General features: G+C 40.9%; 1 protein-coding gene across 1 annotated transcript in view; it reads left to right on the top strand.

Moving 5' to 3' along the window:
* The window catches only part of PDSS2 (decaprenyl diphosphate synthase subunit 2), a 259,946-nt gene extending 242,340 nt beyond the window's left edge, over positions 1-17,606 (top strand). Inside the window, exon 8 of the mRNA XM_052645841.1 lies at positions 16,787-17,606. Within this exon, the coding sequence (XP_052501801.1) occupies positions 16,787-16,945 (159 nt within the window). The 3' untranslated portion in view covers positions 16,946-17,606. The remainder of the gene's footprint in view (positions 1-16,786) is intronic.
* Positions 17,607-18,233: the final 627 nt, after the last annotated feature.

Below are 18,233 nucleotides of genomic sequence, written 5' to 3' on the forward strand. Positions count from 1 at the left end.
ACAAGCTGGAAACCCAGATCACTGTTGCATAATTTATGTGTTTCTCTCATAATCCCCAGGATGGTTTACATACATGATGCATCATTAAATTTTCCTCTAGAAGACATGAAAACCAAGCAGCAAAAATTGCTTTCTGTGTGGAATTAAGCCTCATTTTAATACAATTCCATACATATGTCAGATGGGGCTTCTGAGGTGGCACAGTGGTAAACAATCCACCTGCCAGTACAGGAGATGCAAGAGAAGCAAGTTTGATCCCTCAGTTGGAAAGATCCCCTTTAGGAAGAAATGGCAACCCACTGCAGTATTCTTGCCTGGAAAATCCCATGGACAGAGGAGCCTGGTGGCTCCTCCATGTAGTCCATGGAGTCATAAAGAGTCGGACACGACTGACCACCACCACCACCCTCAGATACCCTACTTAACAAATGTTAATGAAAATTTATAAATTAACTTTTAGAAACTAAAATCATATACTTATTCCCTTTAATTGCATTTTGAAATCAGGCAGATCTACTCATACCCTGAGCTCCAAGCTGACCTCTTGTTTCTTAAGCAGCAAGCACAACTTTACCTGAACACTCAGCCAGAGTGAACAGTTTTGGTCAGTTTTGCTTATGCCAATAAAATGTTTTTAATGATATGAAAATATGTATAAATTATATATGTCTCTATGGTTGTTTGTTTAGAGGTATTTATACATATAATATGAGCTTCCCTGGTAGCTGAGCTGGTTAAGAATCAGCCTTCAATGCCAGAGACCCCAGTTCATTTCCTGGGTCCAGAAGATCACCTGGAGAGGGATAAGCTATCCACTCCAGTATTCTTGCCTGGAGAATCCCCATGGACAGAAGAGCCTGGTGGGCTACAGTCTGTGGAATTGCAACCAGTTGGACATGGCTGGGTGACTAAGTACAGCATACATATAATATACATATATATTCAGATATGATAATTTGTATGAAATGAGTTCTTTGATTAAGTTCAGGTCTTTGTGGATAGTATTTCACAGCACAGACTCAGATGTACTTAGCTGAGAGGTTGAGCCTTGAAGTCAGTTCTGAAATCTCACTCTCAACAGGAGGCCACACATCATCCAGACTGAGCTTAATAGACTCATGTGGAAGAGAGGGCAAGAAAAATAATACCTTATCTGTTTTTATCATGTGTTTTTCTTTTCCCTTTTAGGGAGAATAGACTGAATTTTCAATGATAAGATGATTTGGAAATTCATTTTTCAGAACAAGCATGTTTCCTATTTTCTAATAATCACAGTTTTAAAATATTTAAAATACTTCCATGAATCTGTGTAAAATAGTCTATGATCTTTATAATTAAAGCCAGGTCAGTCAGTCAGTCAGTCAGTTCAGTTACTCAGTCATGTCCGACTCTTCGAGACCCCATGGACCACAGCACACCAGACCACCCTGTCCATCACCAACTCCCAGAGTTTACTCAAACTCATGACCATTGACTCAGTGATACCATCCAACCATCTCAACCTCTGTTGTCCCCTTCTCCGCCTGCCTTCAATCTTTCCCAGCATCAGGGTCTTTTCAGATGAGTCAGCTCTTCACATCAGGTGGCCAAAGTATTAGAGTTTCAGCTTCAACATCAGTCCTTCCAATGAACCCTCAGGACTGATCTCTTTTAGGATGGACTGGATGGATCTCCTTGTAGTCCAAGGGACCCTCAAGAGTCTTCTCCAACACCACAGTTCAAAAGCATCAATTCTGCGGCACTCAGCTTTCTTTATAATCCAACTCTCATATCGATACATGACTACTGGGAAAACCATAGCTTTGACTAGATGGACCTTTGTTGGCAAAGTAATGTCTCTGCTTTTTAATATGCTGTCTAGGTTGGTCATAACTTTCTTCCAAGGAGTAAGCATCTTTTAATTTCATGGCTGCAGTCACCATGTGCAGTGATTTTGGAGCCCCCCAAAATAAAGTCAGCCACTGTTTCCACTGTTTCCCCCATCTGATTGCCATGAAGTGATGGGACCAGATGCCATTTAGTTTTCTGAATATTGAGCTTTAAGCCAACTTTTTCACTCCTTTCACTTTCATCCAGAGGCTCTTTAGTTCTTCTTCACTTTCTGCCATAACGATGGTGTCATCTGCATATCTGAGGTTATTGATATTTCTCCTGGTAATCTTCATTCCAACTTGTGCTTCATCCAGCCCAGCGTTTCTCATGATGTACTCTGCATAGAAGTTAAATAAGCAGGGTGACAATATACAGCCTTGACGTACTCCTTTTCCTATTTGGAACCAGTCTGTTGTTCCATGTCCAGTTCTAACTGTTGCTTCCTGACCTGCATACAGATTTCTCAGGAGGCAGGTCAGGTGGTCTGGTGTTCCCACCTCTTTCAGAATTTTCAAAGGCTTTGGCATAGTCAATAAAGTAGATGTTTTTCTGGAACTTCCTTGCTTTTTTGATGATCCAGCAGATGTTGGCAATTTGATCTCTGGTTCCTCTGCCTTTTTCTAAAACCAGCTTGAACATCTGGAAGTTCAAAGTTCATGTATTGAAGCCTGGCTTGGAGAATTGTGAGCATTACTCTACTAGCATGTGAGATGAGTGCAATTGTGCGGTAGTTTGAGCATTCTTTGGCATTGCCCTTCTTTGGGATTGGAATGAAAACTGACCTTTTCCAGTCCTGTGGCCACTGCTAAGTTTTCCAAATTTGCTGGCATATTGAGTGTATCACTTTCACAGCATCATCTTTTAGGATTTGAGATAGCTCCACTGGAATTCCATCACCTCCACTAGCTTTGTTTGTAGTGATGCTTCCTCAGGCCCACTTGACTTCACATTCCAGGATGTCTGGCTCTAGGTGAGTGATCACACCATTGTGATTATCTGGGTCATGAAGATCTTTTTTGTATAGTTCTTCTATGTATTCTTGCCACCTCTTCTTAATATCTTCTGCTTCTGTTAGATCCATACCATTTCTGTCCTTTATTGAGCCCATCTTTGCATGAAATGTTCCCTTGGTATCTCTGATTTTCTTGAAGAGATCTCTAGTTTTTCCCATTCTATTGTTTTCTTCTATTTCTTTGCACTGATCACTGAGGAAGGCTTTCTTATTTCTCTTTGCTATTCTTTCAAACTCTGCATTCAAAAGGGTATATCTTTCCTTTTCTCCTTTGCTTTTCACTTGTCTTCTTTTCACAGCTATTTGTAAGGCCTCCTCAGACAGCCATTTTGCTTTTTTGCATTTCTTTTCCATGGGGATGGTCTTGATCCCTGTCCCCTGTACAATGTCACAAACCTCTATCCATCATTCTTCAGACACTGTCTATCAGATCTAGTCCCTTAAATCTATTTCTCACTTCTACTATATAATCATGAGGGATTTGATTTAGGTCATACCTGAATGGTCTAGTGGTTTTCCCTACTTTCTTCAATTTAAGTCTGAATTTGGCAATAAGGAGTTCATGATCTGAGCCACAGTCAGCTCCCAGTCTTGTGTTTGCTGACTATATAGAGCTTCTCCGTCTTTGACTGAAAACAGTATAATCATTCTGATTTCGGTGTTGGCCATCTGATGATGTCCATGTATAGAGTCTTCTCTTGTGTTGTTGGAAGAGGGTGTTTGCTATGACCAGTGCGTTCTCTTAGCAAAACTCTATTAGCCTTTGCCCTGCTTCATTCCATATTCCAAGGCCAAATTTGCCTGTTACTCCAGGTGTTTCTTGACTTCCTACTTTTGCATTCCAGTCCCCTATAATGAAAAGGACATCTTTTTTGGGTGTTAGTTCCGAAAGGTCTTATACGTCTTCGTAGACCGTTCAACTTCAGCTTCTTCAGCATTACTGGTTGGGGCATAGACTTGGATTACTATGATTTTGAATAGTTTGCCTTGGAAACGAACCAGGTACATTATATAAATGTTAATGTGAGCTTTGCAGTGTATCCCCATGCTCCCTTACTCTTCAAACCTTATATTTGTAAAGCATTTTATTGATGTTAATTTCACATATATTATCTTATTCATTCTTCATAATAATTGCCTGTGGCATAAATATTATCTCTGTGATTTTATAGGTGAGGTGGGCTTAGAGAAGTTACTTTGCCCAAGGTCACACATGTCCAGGCCCAGAGTTTCCCCACTGCCAGGGAGAGAGGCAGTGTGCTTATTGCCTCTCTATGATTATTTTTTGTATTATTATGAAGTAGCATAAATGAATTAGCCAGTCTTAGGAAGGGAACATTACATCCTGTTATAAGATTTAAAAAGGTTCCTGTGTGGGTTCATTTGGAAGATCTGCTCCAAGGTGCTTGAAAGGCCATCATGTCTGGAAATACATGGCATTTTGTCCCTGTTGGAGTCCACCTGTCTTACCTCCCATCTCCATGGGCTTCCAGAATTTGGCCAGGGAAAAGGAGAGCAGTATAACAAATGTCATCCGTGTCCTGAACTCTCACACAGTTATACAGAATGATTTTAATTCTTCAAAACAATAAATAGAACTTGTTAAAAATTAGTATCTCAAAACTCAATACAGATCTATATTATAGTAATTTTACAGGCTATTTTACAAAAGAAAAATACTTTGATATTTTATTAGAGAATAGTAAAAATGTTTAAAGCATGTGATAAAGTATGTTTGTCATTTTGAGCTTATCTTTTATCCAGTGACTTCAGTGTAGCATGAGGAACACTGAATTTTTTTTTTTTAATTGTGAAAATAATAAGAGGCAGTGTCCGGTTGGTTGCATGAAACCCCAATATCAATGTTGCAGTCAGAGTCTTTGGTTGAGATTTTTTATTAAAACAAAAAGTTTCTGTTATTAAGAATTTTTACATACAAATATATTAGTTTCATTTTATTCAGTGCCTTTTTGTTTAAAAAGTATGTCTAAAAGAATATACTTACGCAAGTATATTGAGGTATTTATGGCTTTTTCTTAGCAGAAAATGTGGACATTTTCCACCTCCAATTCCTATTGACATTTGTTCCACAACTGTGTGGCATTTTTACTTGTGGTAGGAAAAAAAATGTGTATGCTATAAGAGGTACATAATCTAATGATGGCTTAGGTTTCTGTCATCTCTGTAAATATGGTTTTATCCAAAAGTATTTGATTTGATGTATTTTTTAAAATCTGTGATTTGAATGTGTATTTTTAAAGTTTGCCCTGTGCAAAGGACAATATTGACATATGTGTTCTCTTCTCAAATGAAATTTGAATTTTTCCTAAATAGATAGATCCACACACACATACACCTCATAAGATATATAGAACAGAAGGTATATATGTTGGTGTATGCAATCCTCACAATAGTCCTATGAGGTAAGTACTATTATATGTATCTTATATATATTATATAGACATATTAGAACAGTGCTAGGCACATGTAAGTACTATATATGGGGTTGTCTTTGTTGCTATTGCTATTATTATTATATTATTATTACTATTTTAATATTGGGACACACTACCATTCTAATTGTGTCTTCACCTATGAATTCATGTGATTGAGGAAATAATTTAAAATTCTCTTATTTCCACTTCCTTCCGTTTTTGCCAAAATAAGACATTTAATTAAGGTCACTAGATCAATAGATTAAGTAATTAAGATCAGTAGATTTTTTTCCCTATAGATTCTTTTAAATAAATTGTCACTCTAGTTCAGTTCAGTTCAGTCACTCAGTTGTGTCCAACTCTTTTCAACCCTATGGACTGTAGCATGCCAGAATATGCTGTCCATCACCACTTCCCAAACCTTGCTCAAACTCATGTCCATCAAGTTGGTGATGCCATTCAACCATCTCATCCTCTGTCATTCCCTTCTCCTGCCTTCAGTCTTTCCACATCAGGGTCTTTTCCAGTGAGTCAGTTCTTTGCATCAGGTGGCCAAAGTATTGGAGCTTTAGCTTCAGCATCAGTTCTTCCAATGAATATTCAGGACTGATTTCCTTTAGGATTGACTGGTTGGATCTCCTTGCAGTCCAAGGGACTCTCAAGAGTCTTCTCCAACACCACAGTTCAAAAGCATCAATTCTTCAGTGTTCAGCTTTCTTTATGGTCCAACTCTCACATCCGTACGTGACTACTAGAAAAACCATAGCTTTGACTAGACGGACCTTTGTTGCCAAAGTGATGTCTCTGCTTTTTAATAAGTAAATAAGTCATTCTAAGTAAAATAAGTCATTCTAAGTAAAAAGGAAATTTTTATGTTGTTTGTGATACATTTCACAGTTCATTGTATTAAAGGTTTTAATTACTGTTTTTCATTTTGTACCAAGTCTTGCCACTCAGAAGCTGGCAAAATCATTCAGTTGAACCACAGTCAGCTTGAATCTTAAAGTTGTGTGGCACCTTGGAGGCAGCCTTGTCCCACCTCCCTCTACAGCTTAGAGTTTCATTTATACCTTCTCTGATGTGGGCATGTAATTGCTGAGGACTTTCAATGATTGGGAGTTTACAGCGTGTCAAAAGAAACTATTCGTTGTTAGACAACTCTAGTCATTTGAAAGCTCTTTCTTACTTGTAACTGAAATTGAAGCTTCCCAGAAATTTCACCTGATCGCTCTTTGTTCTGTTCCCTGAAGCATATAAAACAGGACTGCTCCTTCTTCCATTTAATTGCTTTGGTAGTTTGAGGATGGGTTTAATATCTTCCTTTAACCTTTTCCTCCAGGTTAAGCATTCCTTAGATGACACATTTCCAAATACTAATTCATCCTCATGTTGGACCCTATCTATCTTGTCAGTGTCCCTCTTGAGACATGGCACACAGGATTTGAACATAGTTTTCTAAAAATGATCAGCTATCAAAGACTGCAGTGAGACTGTTCTTGCCTGTCTTTTGGACATGTGCATCTGTTTATACTGCCAAGGTTTGCATTTGCTTTTTTTTTAGTATCTGCGTCACAGTTTTGGCTTATATACAGAATGTCGTTATCAAAGATTCTCAGCATTTTTCTATGAGTCACTGCCAAACTGGGGTTTACGTTTTTATAATTAGTTTATGAAACCTAAATGCTCAACTATACAGTTTCCCTGTTCCATTTCATCTGGCTAGTATCATCTATTGCTCAACATGTCAAAACCATTAAAATTTTGATGCTGTCCATGTGTTAGCTTTTTCTCTTGACTGTGTGACATCTGAAAATTAAAATTTAACCTGCATTTCTTCCCCATCATCTTTCAATCACTGTGATAAGGGAAAGGAACCAAGTACTGAGTCTTGCAGTACAATACCAGGTCACCTTTCTGCTCAATATAAATCCACTACTAAACATTTTCTAGGAATAGTTGTTTTACATATTTGAATCCATATTACCAAACTCTAATACAGATCCTGTTTCTCTGTCTTATCCATGATGAATATCTGAATGTACTCTACTATTTCTGAAGATAGCAGTCAAGTTAATATCAAAAGAAAAATGAGATTGTTCTGTTATAATGTGCTTGTTGTGACCCACCTATCCTGGGGCTGTGATCACCACTGCTTTTTCTCTAGAGTTCACAATCAGTCTGTTAACCTCTTCTGGATTTTTGCCATGATTTTGCTAAGTTCACGGATCTGTGTTACAGAATGCACATTTGTCCTCATTTTTTTGGTCCAGTATTGGAAGGCATTAGTCATTTGAGTCTCCCATTTCTGACATTTCTCACAGTCTTTCAGTAGCTGGGAAGACAAGTTATATGCATTCCAAGCTTATGAGAGCAGGACAGAGGTGGATGGGTGCGTCTGTGAAGGTGCTCTAGGCCAGGAACTGCATCTTCAGAGGAAGATGAAATGAGGAGGAAGGCAAAGAAGGAAAGTGTCAGAGAGTGAAAACTGGACAGGAATATCGGGTAAAGGAAGTGAGAAAGCTGCACAGCTGTTTGTCTTAGAGGATAATACGATGTTTAGAGTGGGAAGAGTGGGAAGAGTGGGTGGCCTTGGAAAGCTAAGGACACCAAAAGCCAAGATGGTAGCTGTATTCAAGGTTCCGTGACAACCTGTAATGGGCTATTTGAATGCATAATATCTTATGCATCATCTTTAAAGGCCTGTCTTCGTGGAATTTAGTCTTTACAATTTTGAACTCATTCTTCAGTTGTTCTATTTCCTTTGTCTTCTTTTAATAGTACATTATCTTTTGCAAATATTTGTACATACTTGTTCTCACTCAGCATACAGCCTTTACATTTCAAAGCCCCTCATTTTTGTCATTGTCTCCTCCCCATGCTGCCCCTGTGAATGCCCATCACACTTTAGCAGATTTTGACAAGGTTGTTTGTTTCTGAACATTTTCTATGAGGTGTCCTGGTGACAGTACGGAACTACTGGTGGAGTCCTGTACAATTTTTACGGCTTTGTGCCTCTCTTTCTGTCAGCTCCTTCAAGCCAGGGATAGGACCCGATCTCCACAGTGGTGCTCTATGCAGTGGAGGGGATGGTAGGCTCCTCCTTTAACACCCATGCCTTCTCAAATGTGAGTCTTGAGGGAGTTTTTTCAGTAGCCATTATTTTATTCACTTTCATAATTAATTATGACTATTGTTGGAGCTTAGTTTTTCAGTAGCTTCTGTCACCCTTGAACTATATTTCCAGTTATAGATTCTTGGAATCCTGGCCACCTTTTCACTAAACTCATTTTTGCAATACACTTTCCTAACACATAGTCCAGGTGTGTCCAGGTGTCCAAACCCACACCTGCTAGTCCTTTCTAAGGACTGATTCTAATACCAGTGAAAGTGTTAGTTGCTTAGTCATGTCTTCCTCTTTGCCACCCCATCGACTGTAGCCCGTCAGGCTCCTCTGTCCATGGAATTCTCCAGGCAAGGATACTGGAGTGCGTTGCCATTCCCTGCTCCAGGGGATCTTCCCAACCCAGGGATCGAACCCAGGCCACCAACATTGTGGGCAGATTCTTTACCATCTGAGCCACCAGAGAAGCTGATTCTAATACCAGGATGGCATTAATTTTTTGTTAATCCTTATCACATTTATAGCCAGTTATGCTGACATAGCTAAGCAAAAAGTGCTTCTTCTCTCTTCTGATACATAAGATTATCAGTCAGGCACACCAAGAATTTGTCAACCATAGAATGCAAGTTTTAGCAGATGTTCACAGGTTGAAGTTCCATGTCATTACTGCATCGTACCTTCCTTCCAGCTGTATAATCTCTATTAAGCAAGCAGGGTCCACTCCTACCTCTTGGATGGGAGGTATGTGGTCTCTTCCCATAATAGCATGGCTTCTGTTTGTTTTCTTTTACCCTCATCCACCTGTTTTCAACCACTTAAAAAAAACCCAGAACTTTACATTGTTTCATACTCCCTTATTCTGTTATACAGTTTCTTCAGAACACAGTCTAACCTGTGTTCCAGATGGGTTTTAGTATCCGTGTTCTGGTTGGTTGAAATAAAACTTGGAGTTATCTCCAAGTCTTTTCCAGCGCTATAGGGTGGAAGAGCTCAGGATGTGCAGAAATGAAACCCAGGCCATTTCTCAAATTTGCTGTTGACTCTTGTCCATGCCACTTAGCCTCGCTCATCCAGTATCTTCTCCTGCAAAACGAGGTGAGAAGACAGTGCTTGGGGTTTCTTCTAAATCTAAAGTCTTCCTCTGTTGAGGTCCTTTAATGGACCGGAACCTGGTGGTCTGGAGTCGACGATAAGAAAGTAAAGGAGAGAAAGAGGCTGATATTCCTTGGTTTACACAGAAAGCCAGTAAAGCCCCTGGCACAGGGCTTGCTCTATTCATGGAGGCCTCAGGTGCCCTCTTGATGGGGTGAAGGCACAGAATGCCTTCTCGAGAGGGTCTGAGAAGCCCGGGCAGGAAAGTGAACTCAGAGGGCCTCTGCGCTCCAAAGAAATAGCCTGAGAGAGAAAGAGAGAGAAAGAAAGAGAAAGAAAGACACGGGGACCAGAGCTCTGATGGAGCAAAGGTGTTTTAATCAACATGGTGTGGGCATATATACTGTCTTACAAGGTGGTTATTCTCAGCAAAGATAAAAATTAAAATTCCATACTTACAAAACATAGGCGACCCATATTAAAGAGAGAGAGAGTTGTAAACAATCACTTTTACCATATGGTTCACAAGAAGGAAGAGGGTGCTTATCACCGTATAGAAAAACTAATGAAGGAAATGCCTGGATTCTTCAGCCCTGGGAGAGGCTTGCCTCTCTTAATTCCTGAGAATTCAGGAATTAATAAGGAGCAGAGAATTCCTGACAGATCCAAAACAGCACACAGGAAGCCTCCTGTTAAATGCTTCCTGACATTCCTCTATTTTCATTGGATGCAAGGAGCTGCTGCCTCCTCATCATCTAAAGCTACTAAGACCCTATGACAGGGGCTTGTCTTTAATTTTCAGAGGACTTTCAAACCAAATATTTTTCAGAGGCCTACAATGATTTCATAAAATGGTCTCATAAAAGATATATCTGTCACTGAAAAGTGATACCTTTTGATAAATACTAATAATAATGCACTTAATTTTAAGTACTATGCATTCTCTTCTCTCTGTGTTAATATCTTTAATGGATCCTTTAACAGGTGATTTGGACTTAATTTATTTCAGTAGATACTGTACTTATACAACTATTCAATTGACTTAATTAGAGGTTTAATTAAATTATTGCCCTAAAGTGCTAAATCATGGAAATAAAATGCAAAATGATAATTCACCTTTTTGTATTTTTTTAATTTATCCTACAGCTAAAGTGGTTTTCAGGTCATAAAGGCCAGAATGGGCTTATGAGCATTTTAGCCACATCCTAATGTGGAAAGTTGTATTTGTGCATCAGTTGGGAATTTGCCCAGTCAAAATGTAGGTGAAGGCAAAAGTGAAAAGAATTTTTTTTATTGTGGTCTTTTCCCTTGAAACTATCAGAACCAACATCATGGGTCCAATCCCTCCGTGTTCCACTCAGCCCTCTCTGGTTCTGCAGCCCTGTGACAAGCCCTCTAACAAGCAGTCCTGGGAGGTAGCAACTGTGTCTGTTTCTGTACTTCTAGCGCCTACTATATAGCTATTGCATAGAGGTGCTTGCTGAATTTAATTTGATCATCACAAAGACAACACTTGGCAAGTGTGGTTCAGTTCAGTTCAGTTCAGTCGCTCAGTCGTGTCCAACTCTTTGTGACCCTATGAATCGCAGCACGCCAGGCCTCCCTGTCCATCACCAACTCCCAGAGTTCACTCAGACTCACGACCATCGAGTCAGTGATGCCATCCAGCCATCTCATCCTCTGTCGTCCCCTTTTCCTCCTGCCCCCAGTCCCTCCCAGCATCAGCGTCTTTTCCAATGAGTCAACTCTTTGCATGAGGTGGCCAAAGTACTGGAGTTTCAGCTTCAGCATCATTCCTTCCAAAGAACACCCAGGGCCGATCTCCTTCAGAATGGACTGGTTGGATCTCCTTGCAGTCCAAGAGACTCTCAAGAGTCTTCTCCAACACCACAGTTCAAAAGCATCAATTCTTCGGCGCTCAGCTTTCTTCACAGTCCAACTCTCACATCCATACATGACCACTGGAAAAACCACAACCTTGACTAGACAGACCTTAGTCGGCAAAGTAATGTCTCTGCTTTTGAATATGCTATCTAGGTTGGTCATAACTTTTCTTCCAAGGAGTAAGCGTCTTTTAATTTCATGGCTGCAATCACCATCTGTGTGGTTAAAACAGTATAAATCCAATATGATAGTTTTAAAATATCATCGCTCCAAATACATGCCCCAGTGAGTGAGGTACTCCCAAATCTGGTTAATCATTGAAATGACCTAAGAAGTATTTTTTTAAGGCCTTACTGAATCCATCTCCAGGAATGAGGTCTAGGTATCTATGTTAAAGCTCCCCAGGTGAATCTTATATTTAGCCAGGTTTAGGAACTCCAGCTTAATGTGTCTTGTGTATTTTTGTATTTTTCTGTATTTGTATTTTTGTATTTTTTTGTATATTATTTTTGTATTATTTGTATTTTGTATATTTGTATTTTCTGTTTTTGTCTTTTTCTGTATTTTCCAATATTGTATTTTTCTGGATGAACTCATGGCCTATTCTAATTTATAATAAAAATGGATCTCAGTTATGCCCTATTAATTATATCTGAAGGATTTCCTTTGAACCAGTAGTTTATGTTTAGTTGGTGGAAGTGTATACAGATGCCTATGAAGAATAATATTAATGCCTTCCATGAAGGATTAGATTACCAGTGAGTCCTGAAATGGGACTTTTACACATGGCAGCTGTTGAGTCCTTGGTATGCAAAGCCTTGTGAGCCAACTCTGTGGAGAGCAGATTGGAGTATTAACTGGAAGTAGAATAGTCATGGGAAAGAGAAATTAACTCTTTTTAGGGCATGAGTAACTTTTAGAGATGTCCTCCTGGGTGCTTGTGTGTGTTCAGTTGCTCAGCCGTGTCTGACTCTGCGACCCTATGGACTGTAGCCCATCAGGCTCCTCTGTCCATGGGATTTCACGGGCAAGTGTACTGGAGTGGGTTGCCATTTCCTACACCAGGGGATCTTCCTGACTTAGAGATTGAACCATGTCTCCTGCATTGTCAGGGAGGTTCTGTACCACTGAGCCACCAGTGAAGCCCTCCTGGGTGCTGTTTTGCCCTAATCTGAGTTACCCTTCATTGTAGGATTAAATGGGCTTCCCAGGAGGCACTAGTGGTAAAGAACCTGCCTGCCAATGCAGGAGGGCATGGCAACCTACTTAAGTATTCTTGCCTGGAGAATCCCATGGACGGAAGAGCATGGCAGGCTGCAGTCCATGGGGGTTGCAAAGAGTCTGACATGACTGAAGCAACTTGGCATGCATGCACATAGGATTAAATACCATACCCCACCAGGCTCCTCTGTCCATAGAATTCTCCAGGCAAGAATACTGTGCTGCTGCTGCTGCTAAGTCACTTCAGTCGTGTCCGACTCTGTGCAACCCCATAGATGGCAGCCCATCAGGCTCCCCTGTCCCTGGGATTCTCCAGGCAAGAACAATGGAATGGGTTGCTATTTCCTTCTCCAGTGCATGAAAGTGAAAAGTGAAAGTGAAGTCGCTCAGTCGTGTCCGACCCTCAGCGATCTCATGGACTGCAGGCTACCAGGCTCCTCCATCCATGGGATTTTTCAGGCAAGAGTACTGGAGTGGGGTGCCATTGCTATAGTGGGTTGCAATTTCTTTCTCTAGGGGATCTTCCCAACTCAGAGAGTGAACCCAGGTCTCCTGCATTGCAGGCAGATTCTTTACCATCTGAGCCACCAGGCAAGCCCACTAAATGCCATGTAAATCAGCATCAAATATTCAGTGGAGCCTGACTGAATAAAGTTTATAGACTAACAAACTCTGCATAGCAATCAGAGAAATGCAGAATATAGAACACTGTACGGAGAAGGCGACGGCACCCCACTCCAGTGTTCTTGCCTGGAAAATCCCATGGACGGAGGAGCCTGGTGGGCTGCGGTCCGTGGGGTCGCACAGAATCGGACACGACTGAAGCGACTTAGCAGCAGCAGCAGCAGAACACTGTACAACGTAGCCTGCTCCTTTCAAAATGGCAATATCGCAGGGGGAGGAAGAAGCTTAAAGCGTCATAACGAATGAATGAAGTGTGTGAACCAGGATTTATTACAGTTTCGGGATGGGGGACGGTGGGTGTTGAAAGGCTAAAAACGAAATTTTGGAGCCAGTTGGGTAAATTTACAGGTAGACTAGATATTGCATAATAGGAGAGTATTACTGTTAACTTCCTGAACTCTGATAATAGAGTTCTGGCCCTGTAGGAAAATGTTCTTATCTTAGGAGATACTTCTCGAAACAAGGGTAAAGCATCCTACAGCTTGTGGTGCATCCAAGTCGTGTCCTGCCAGCTCAGAGCCAATTGTTAAATATTTAAGAATTTTGTGATTCTGCAACCCTTGGTAGCTTGAAATCCACCATGATGGGAGTATGCAAACCACAAAATCTACAAGTAGGGCTTTTTTCTCCTCTAGAAAGTTAATTTCTCCTCTGGAGAGTAATTAAGCTGCTTACAGCTTACTTTCAAATGATTCAGAAAACTTACATACAAGTAGATAGGACAAAAATAGCAAAGTATTAATGATTGTTGAGTCTCGGTAGAGGATATGTGTTCTGCTAGTCCAGGAGTCACAGACTTCCTGTAAAGGCCAAAGTGTAAATATTTTAGGCTTTGCAATTCATACAGTCTCTGTGGCAGCTGTTCAACTCTGCATCTCTGCCGTTACAGCACAGAAGCAACCACAGACAATACTTAAATGAATGGGCATGTTATGTTCCAGTAGAACTTAATTTATAAAAACAGGGAGGCCACATTTGGCTCAGTTCAGTCACTCAGTCGTGTCCGACTCTTTGCAACCCCATGGACTGCAGCACGCCAGGCTTCCCTGTCCATCTCTTCCCTGTCCATCACCAACTCCTGGAGCTTGCTCAAACTCATGTCCATCGAGTCAAGTGATGCCATCTAACCATCTCATCCTCTGTTGTCCCCTTCTCCGCCTGCCTTCAATCTTTCCCAGCATCAGGGTCTTTTCCAATGAGTCAGTTCTTCGCATCAGGTGGCCAAAGTATTAGAGCTTCAGCATCAGTCCTTCTGATCTGAGCCTCTGGTCTGAGGCTATAGGTTGCCAACTCCTGAGCTAGTCTTTCAACTTTTCTGTACTTTTAAAATATTCAAGGGACTTCCCTGGTGGTCCCATGGTTAAGATATCATGCTTCCACTGCAGGGGCCACAGCTTCAGTCCCTGTTTAGGGAACAGATCCTGCATGCCATGCAGCGCAGCCAAAAAATAGAAAAGAAAAATGAAAAATATTTGATAATAAAAAAATTTTAATAAAGTTCTTAGGTTGGTTTTCAGAGCGCACCCCCCACCCCCACCCCGGTTCCCCTAACACTTGCTAATGAAAATAAGAGGTATGTCCTTTCTTTTCCATTTTTTTTTAAATCTTTAAGCTGGTCTAATCCAAGTTCAACTACCTGTGAGGTTGTTATGCATCAAGCTAAAATAGACTTGATCTTGGTGGCTGGAGTAGCTTTCCTGGCAGTGGCAAAGGGCTTGAGGAGGAAGAAGAATTAAGTCATTTTGAATATCTGTAGTGTTTTAGACACTGTCAAACACCCTGTACTGTCTCATGCAGTACCCACCAGCAGTCCTACAAGTGAAGTGAGTGAAAGTCACTCAGTCGTGTACAACTCTTTGTGACCCCATGGACTATACAGTCCATGGAATTCTCCAGGCCAGAATACTGCCTTTCCCTTCTCCAGGGGATCTTCCCAACCCAGGGATCGAACCCAGATCTCCTGCATTGCTGGTGGATTCTTTACCAACTGAGCTATCAAGGAAGACCTCATCAGATGCAAGTAGGTTCCCTAAGTAATGATGAAACAGGGAAAGGGGAGAAACAAGGAAAGGGAAGAAACAGGCTGAGAAAGAGCTAGATAGATAAAGGACTTCCATGCCTCATGAAAGAGCTTGGACTTCTTTTTTTCTTAGAGCTCTTGGAAGGCAGTGGAGGGTTTTAAGCAAGATCATATTTGCATTTTATAAAGAGCTCCTTGGTAGCGTGAAGGATGGAGTCCAGAGGGAAAGAGCTGGTAGTGGGAAGACTCTTCAGGAGTTGATTGCAAAAATAACCCAGGCGAGGGTTGATGATAGCCTGAACTAATGTGGCAATGAGAATGAAGAGTAGATGATAATATGAGGGCTCTGTATGAGCTAGAATGGCTGGGACTTGGTGAGTATATCAGTCAAGATGGCCACAGACAACTTAACAGTCTCTTCAGACAACAGACATGTTTCTTGCCCACACAACATTCTGCTCTGGATGGAGAGTCTCCATGGTGCTCACTGTGGTCACTCCCGTCCAACCTGAGCAACTTTTCCAATGAGACCAGCTGACGTACCAGAGGGAAAGCTCTAGCAGGACTCCCATGGATGGCTAAGTGCTACAGCCCAGAAGTGACACACACCATTCACGTCTCATGGACTAGAACTTGTCAGTGGGCCTCACCCAACTGGGGGTATGCAAAAAGTTCAGCCATGGGTGAGCCACGGTGCCTGAATGGATGAAGGAGAACTCCCAAGTATCTGGTTTAGGGAGTGAGGCAGACATTAGAGGTTTTCACTGAGAAAGAAAAGATGGAATGGAGCAAGGAGAAGTGGACTGGCCAAATCATTATAACTCTTCTTCAGCTCTAGAGTTTAACTATTGTATTGGTCCTTTCTGGTTGTCAAGGAGAGAGATTGGAAATCAGCTCCATTTGTGAGCAAGAGTTGACCTAATAATGCTTTACAAAAGGCATTTTAATTCATTTGCCCCAGAGTCTTACAGCTTTAGTAATGTCGTGTTCAGATCTACTGTGTGTCTTTCTTGAATTTTCATGTGAACTATTGTGTCAACATACAGTGTAAAAATATTAGTTATTAACAGGATGTTAATGAAGTCTTCCTCACCTTAGAATATCGGGCTGCTGAATTCAAAATGCCAGAGATGTAAATGCCCTTCCACCTTCCTCACCTCCACCCCCTAGCAGGGCTCACTTCAAGCTATCGCAGGGTGGCAGTTGGGGAGGAGGTGTAATTAGGCTGATTGGAGCCTATTGTTCTGCTCTGGAGGGCTGACACCTAGCAGCCTTAGGCAATGTTAGTGCCTCCGAATCCATGGGGAATGATGTCCTCTTTAACCTCAAAAGCAGAAACAGTGAATCTGTTCTGTTTCTCCCCTTCTTTGTTTTCCAGCTCCCCTCCCCAGTTTAATTGTGGTACCTTAAAAACTGACTTTTTCTGTGCATTTGTTTCTTAACAGTTGCGAGAAACAATCAAAGCTGGCAAAGGTGTGACTTCAGCTATTGACCTGTGTCGTTACCATGGAAACAAAGCATTGGAGGCCCTGGAGAGCTTTCCTTCCTCGGAGGCTAGAACTGCTTTAGAAAACATTGTGTTTGCTGTGACCAGGTTTTCCTGACACCAAATTAAAAAGACTGTTGTTCGTTGGCTGAAAAAATTGGGGAAGGAGGTGATCGGGAGAGCTTTCATGATGAAATATCTAAATGTATTAATGACTTCGACAATATATACATTTTTTTTCTTCTTCTTTTTATCACCACTGCTAAATGAATACTGCCTTCTTTTTGGAACTGCTGCAAACAAAATTAGAAGAAAAAAGGTCAAGCAGTTTTCAGTTGTCATGCCAGAAGCACACTTGAGGCTTCAGTAGCAGAAATAATTAATGAGATTCGCTCCTGTGACCTCAGCAAATGGACAGGAAATAAGTCCTTATTGATTGGACCGAGCCAGGGATGGCGCCAGGGCGGTGGCCTGTGGTTTTCCTTCTTGAGAGGACAGGGCAAGCTGGGAGCTGCAGGTGTCAAGAGAAACACTATCAGTGCCTGCCAGGGAGGACTGTCAAATGAAAACCCAGTGACCAGTTTGTCATAATGGAGGGTAGTCTAATGACTAAGAAAAACACATGCTTTGTCTTCTTGCAACTATGTCTTTGTATTTATAGATACAGTCTGGATATACTTTTTGCTTCTTGGTTTTTGTAAGATTTAGGGGAGGGGGTGGAAATTGTTGAAATAATAATGCCAAATATTTGAAGTAGGAGATTAAAATGTTGTCACATATTAACTTGGTTATACTAGAAATTGCCTGTTTTTCTTTCTGGACCAAATTTTTTTTCAAGTGCATTTCAAAGAACCAAACTTGTTTTTTTCTTTTAAGCTGAACAGGATGCTTTTTTCCTTTTTTTTTTTAAGTAAATGTGTTCATTTGTAATACTTTGATGTAAAGAATACCCTTAATTTTTACAAGCGTCAGATATGTAGTTGTTGTACTAGGGAATTCATTGGTGAGTTTTGTTTGTTTGCTTGTTTTTAACCTCAGAATGTCAGATTTTGGTCTTGAACCACAGACTTCCAATTACAGAAAGAACTGCAGTCTCACAGGCCTGCAATCGGACACTGTCTCTATGTGGTTCATAGGAGATGATTTTTGCAGTTTGGATGCAGGCAATATGAGAACACCGTTGACAAGAAGGCTGAGTTTACATAAATGATCTAGGTTGAGACTCAGCCACCTTTCTTCCTTATGTGGTGTAATTACAGCCCTATCTGGAGACATCGAACACAGCAAACAGATTTTATTACCTACTTCACTCAAACACTGTAAGTGAAGTCACTTTAGTTAAATTCCTTCTCCAAAAGTTACAAAATCATTTAAGCAGGACCCAGCATGTGGCATGCAATGAAGAG

The sequence above is a fragment of the Budorcas taxicolor genome, chromosome 9 (genome assembly GCF_023091745.1).
Source record: "Budorcas taxicolor isolate Tak-1 chromosome 9, Takin1.1, whole genome shotgun sequence".
In the NCBI taxonomy this organism is placed as follows: Eukaryota; Metazoa; Chordata; class Mammalia; order Artiodactyla; family Bovidae; genus Budorcas; species Budorcas taxicolor.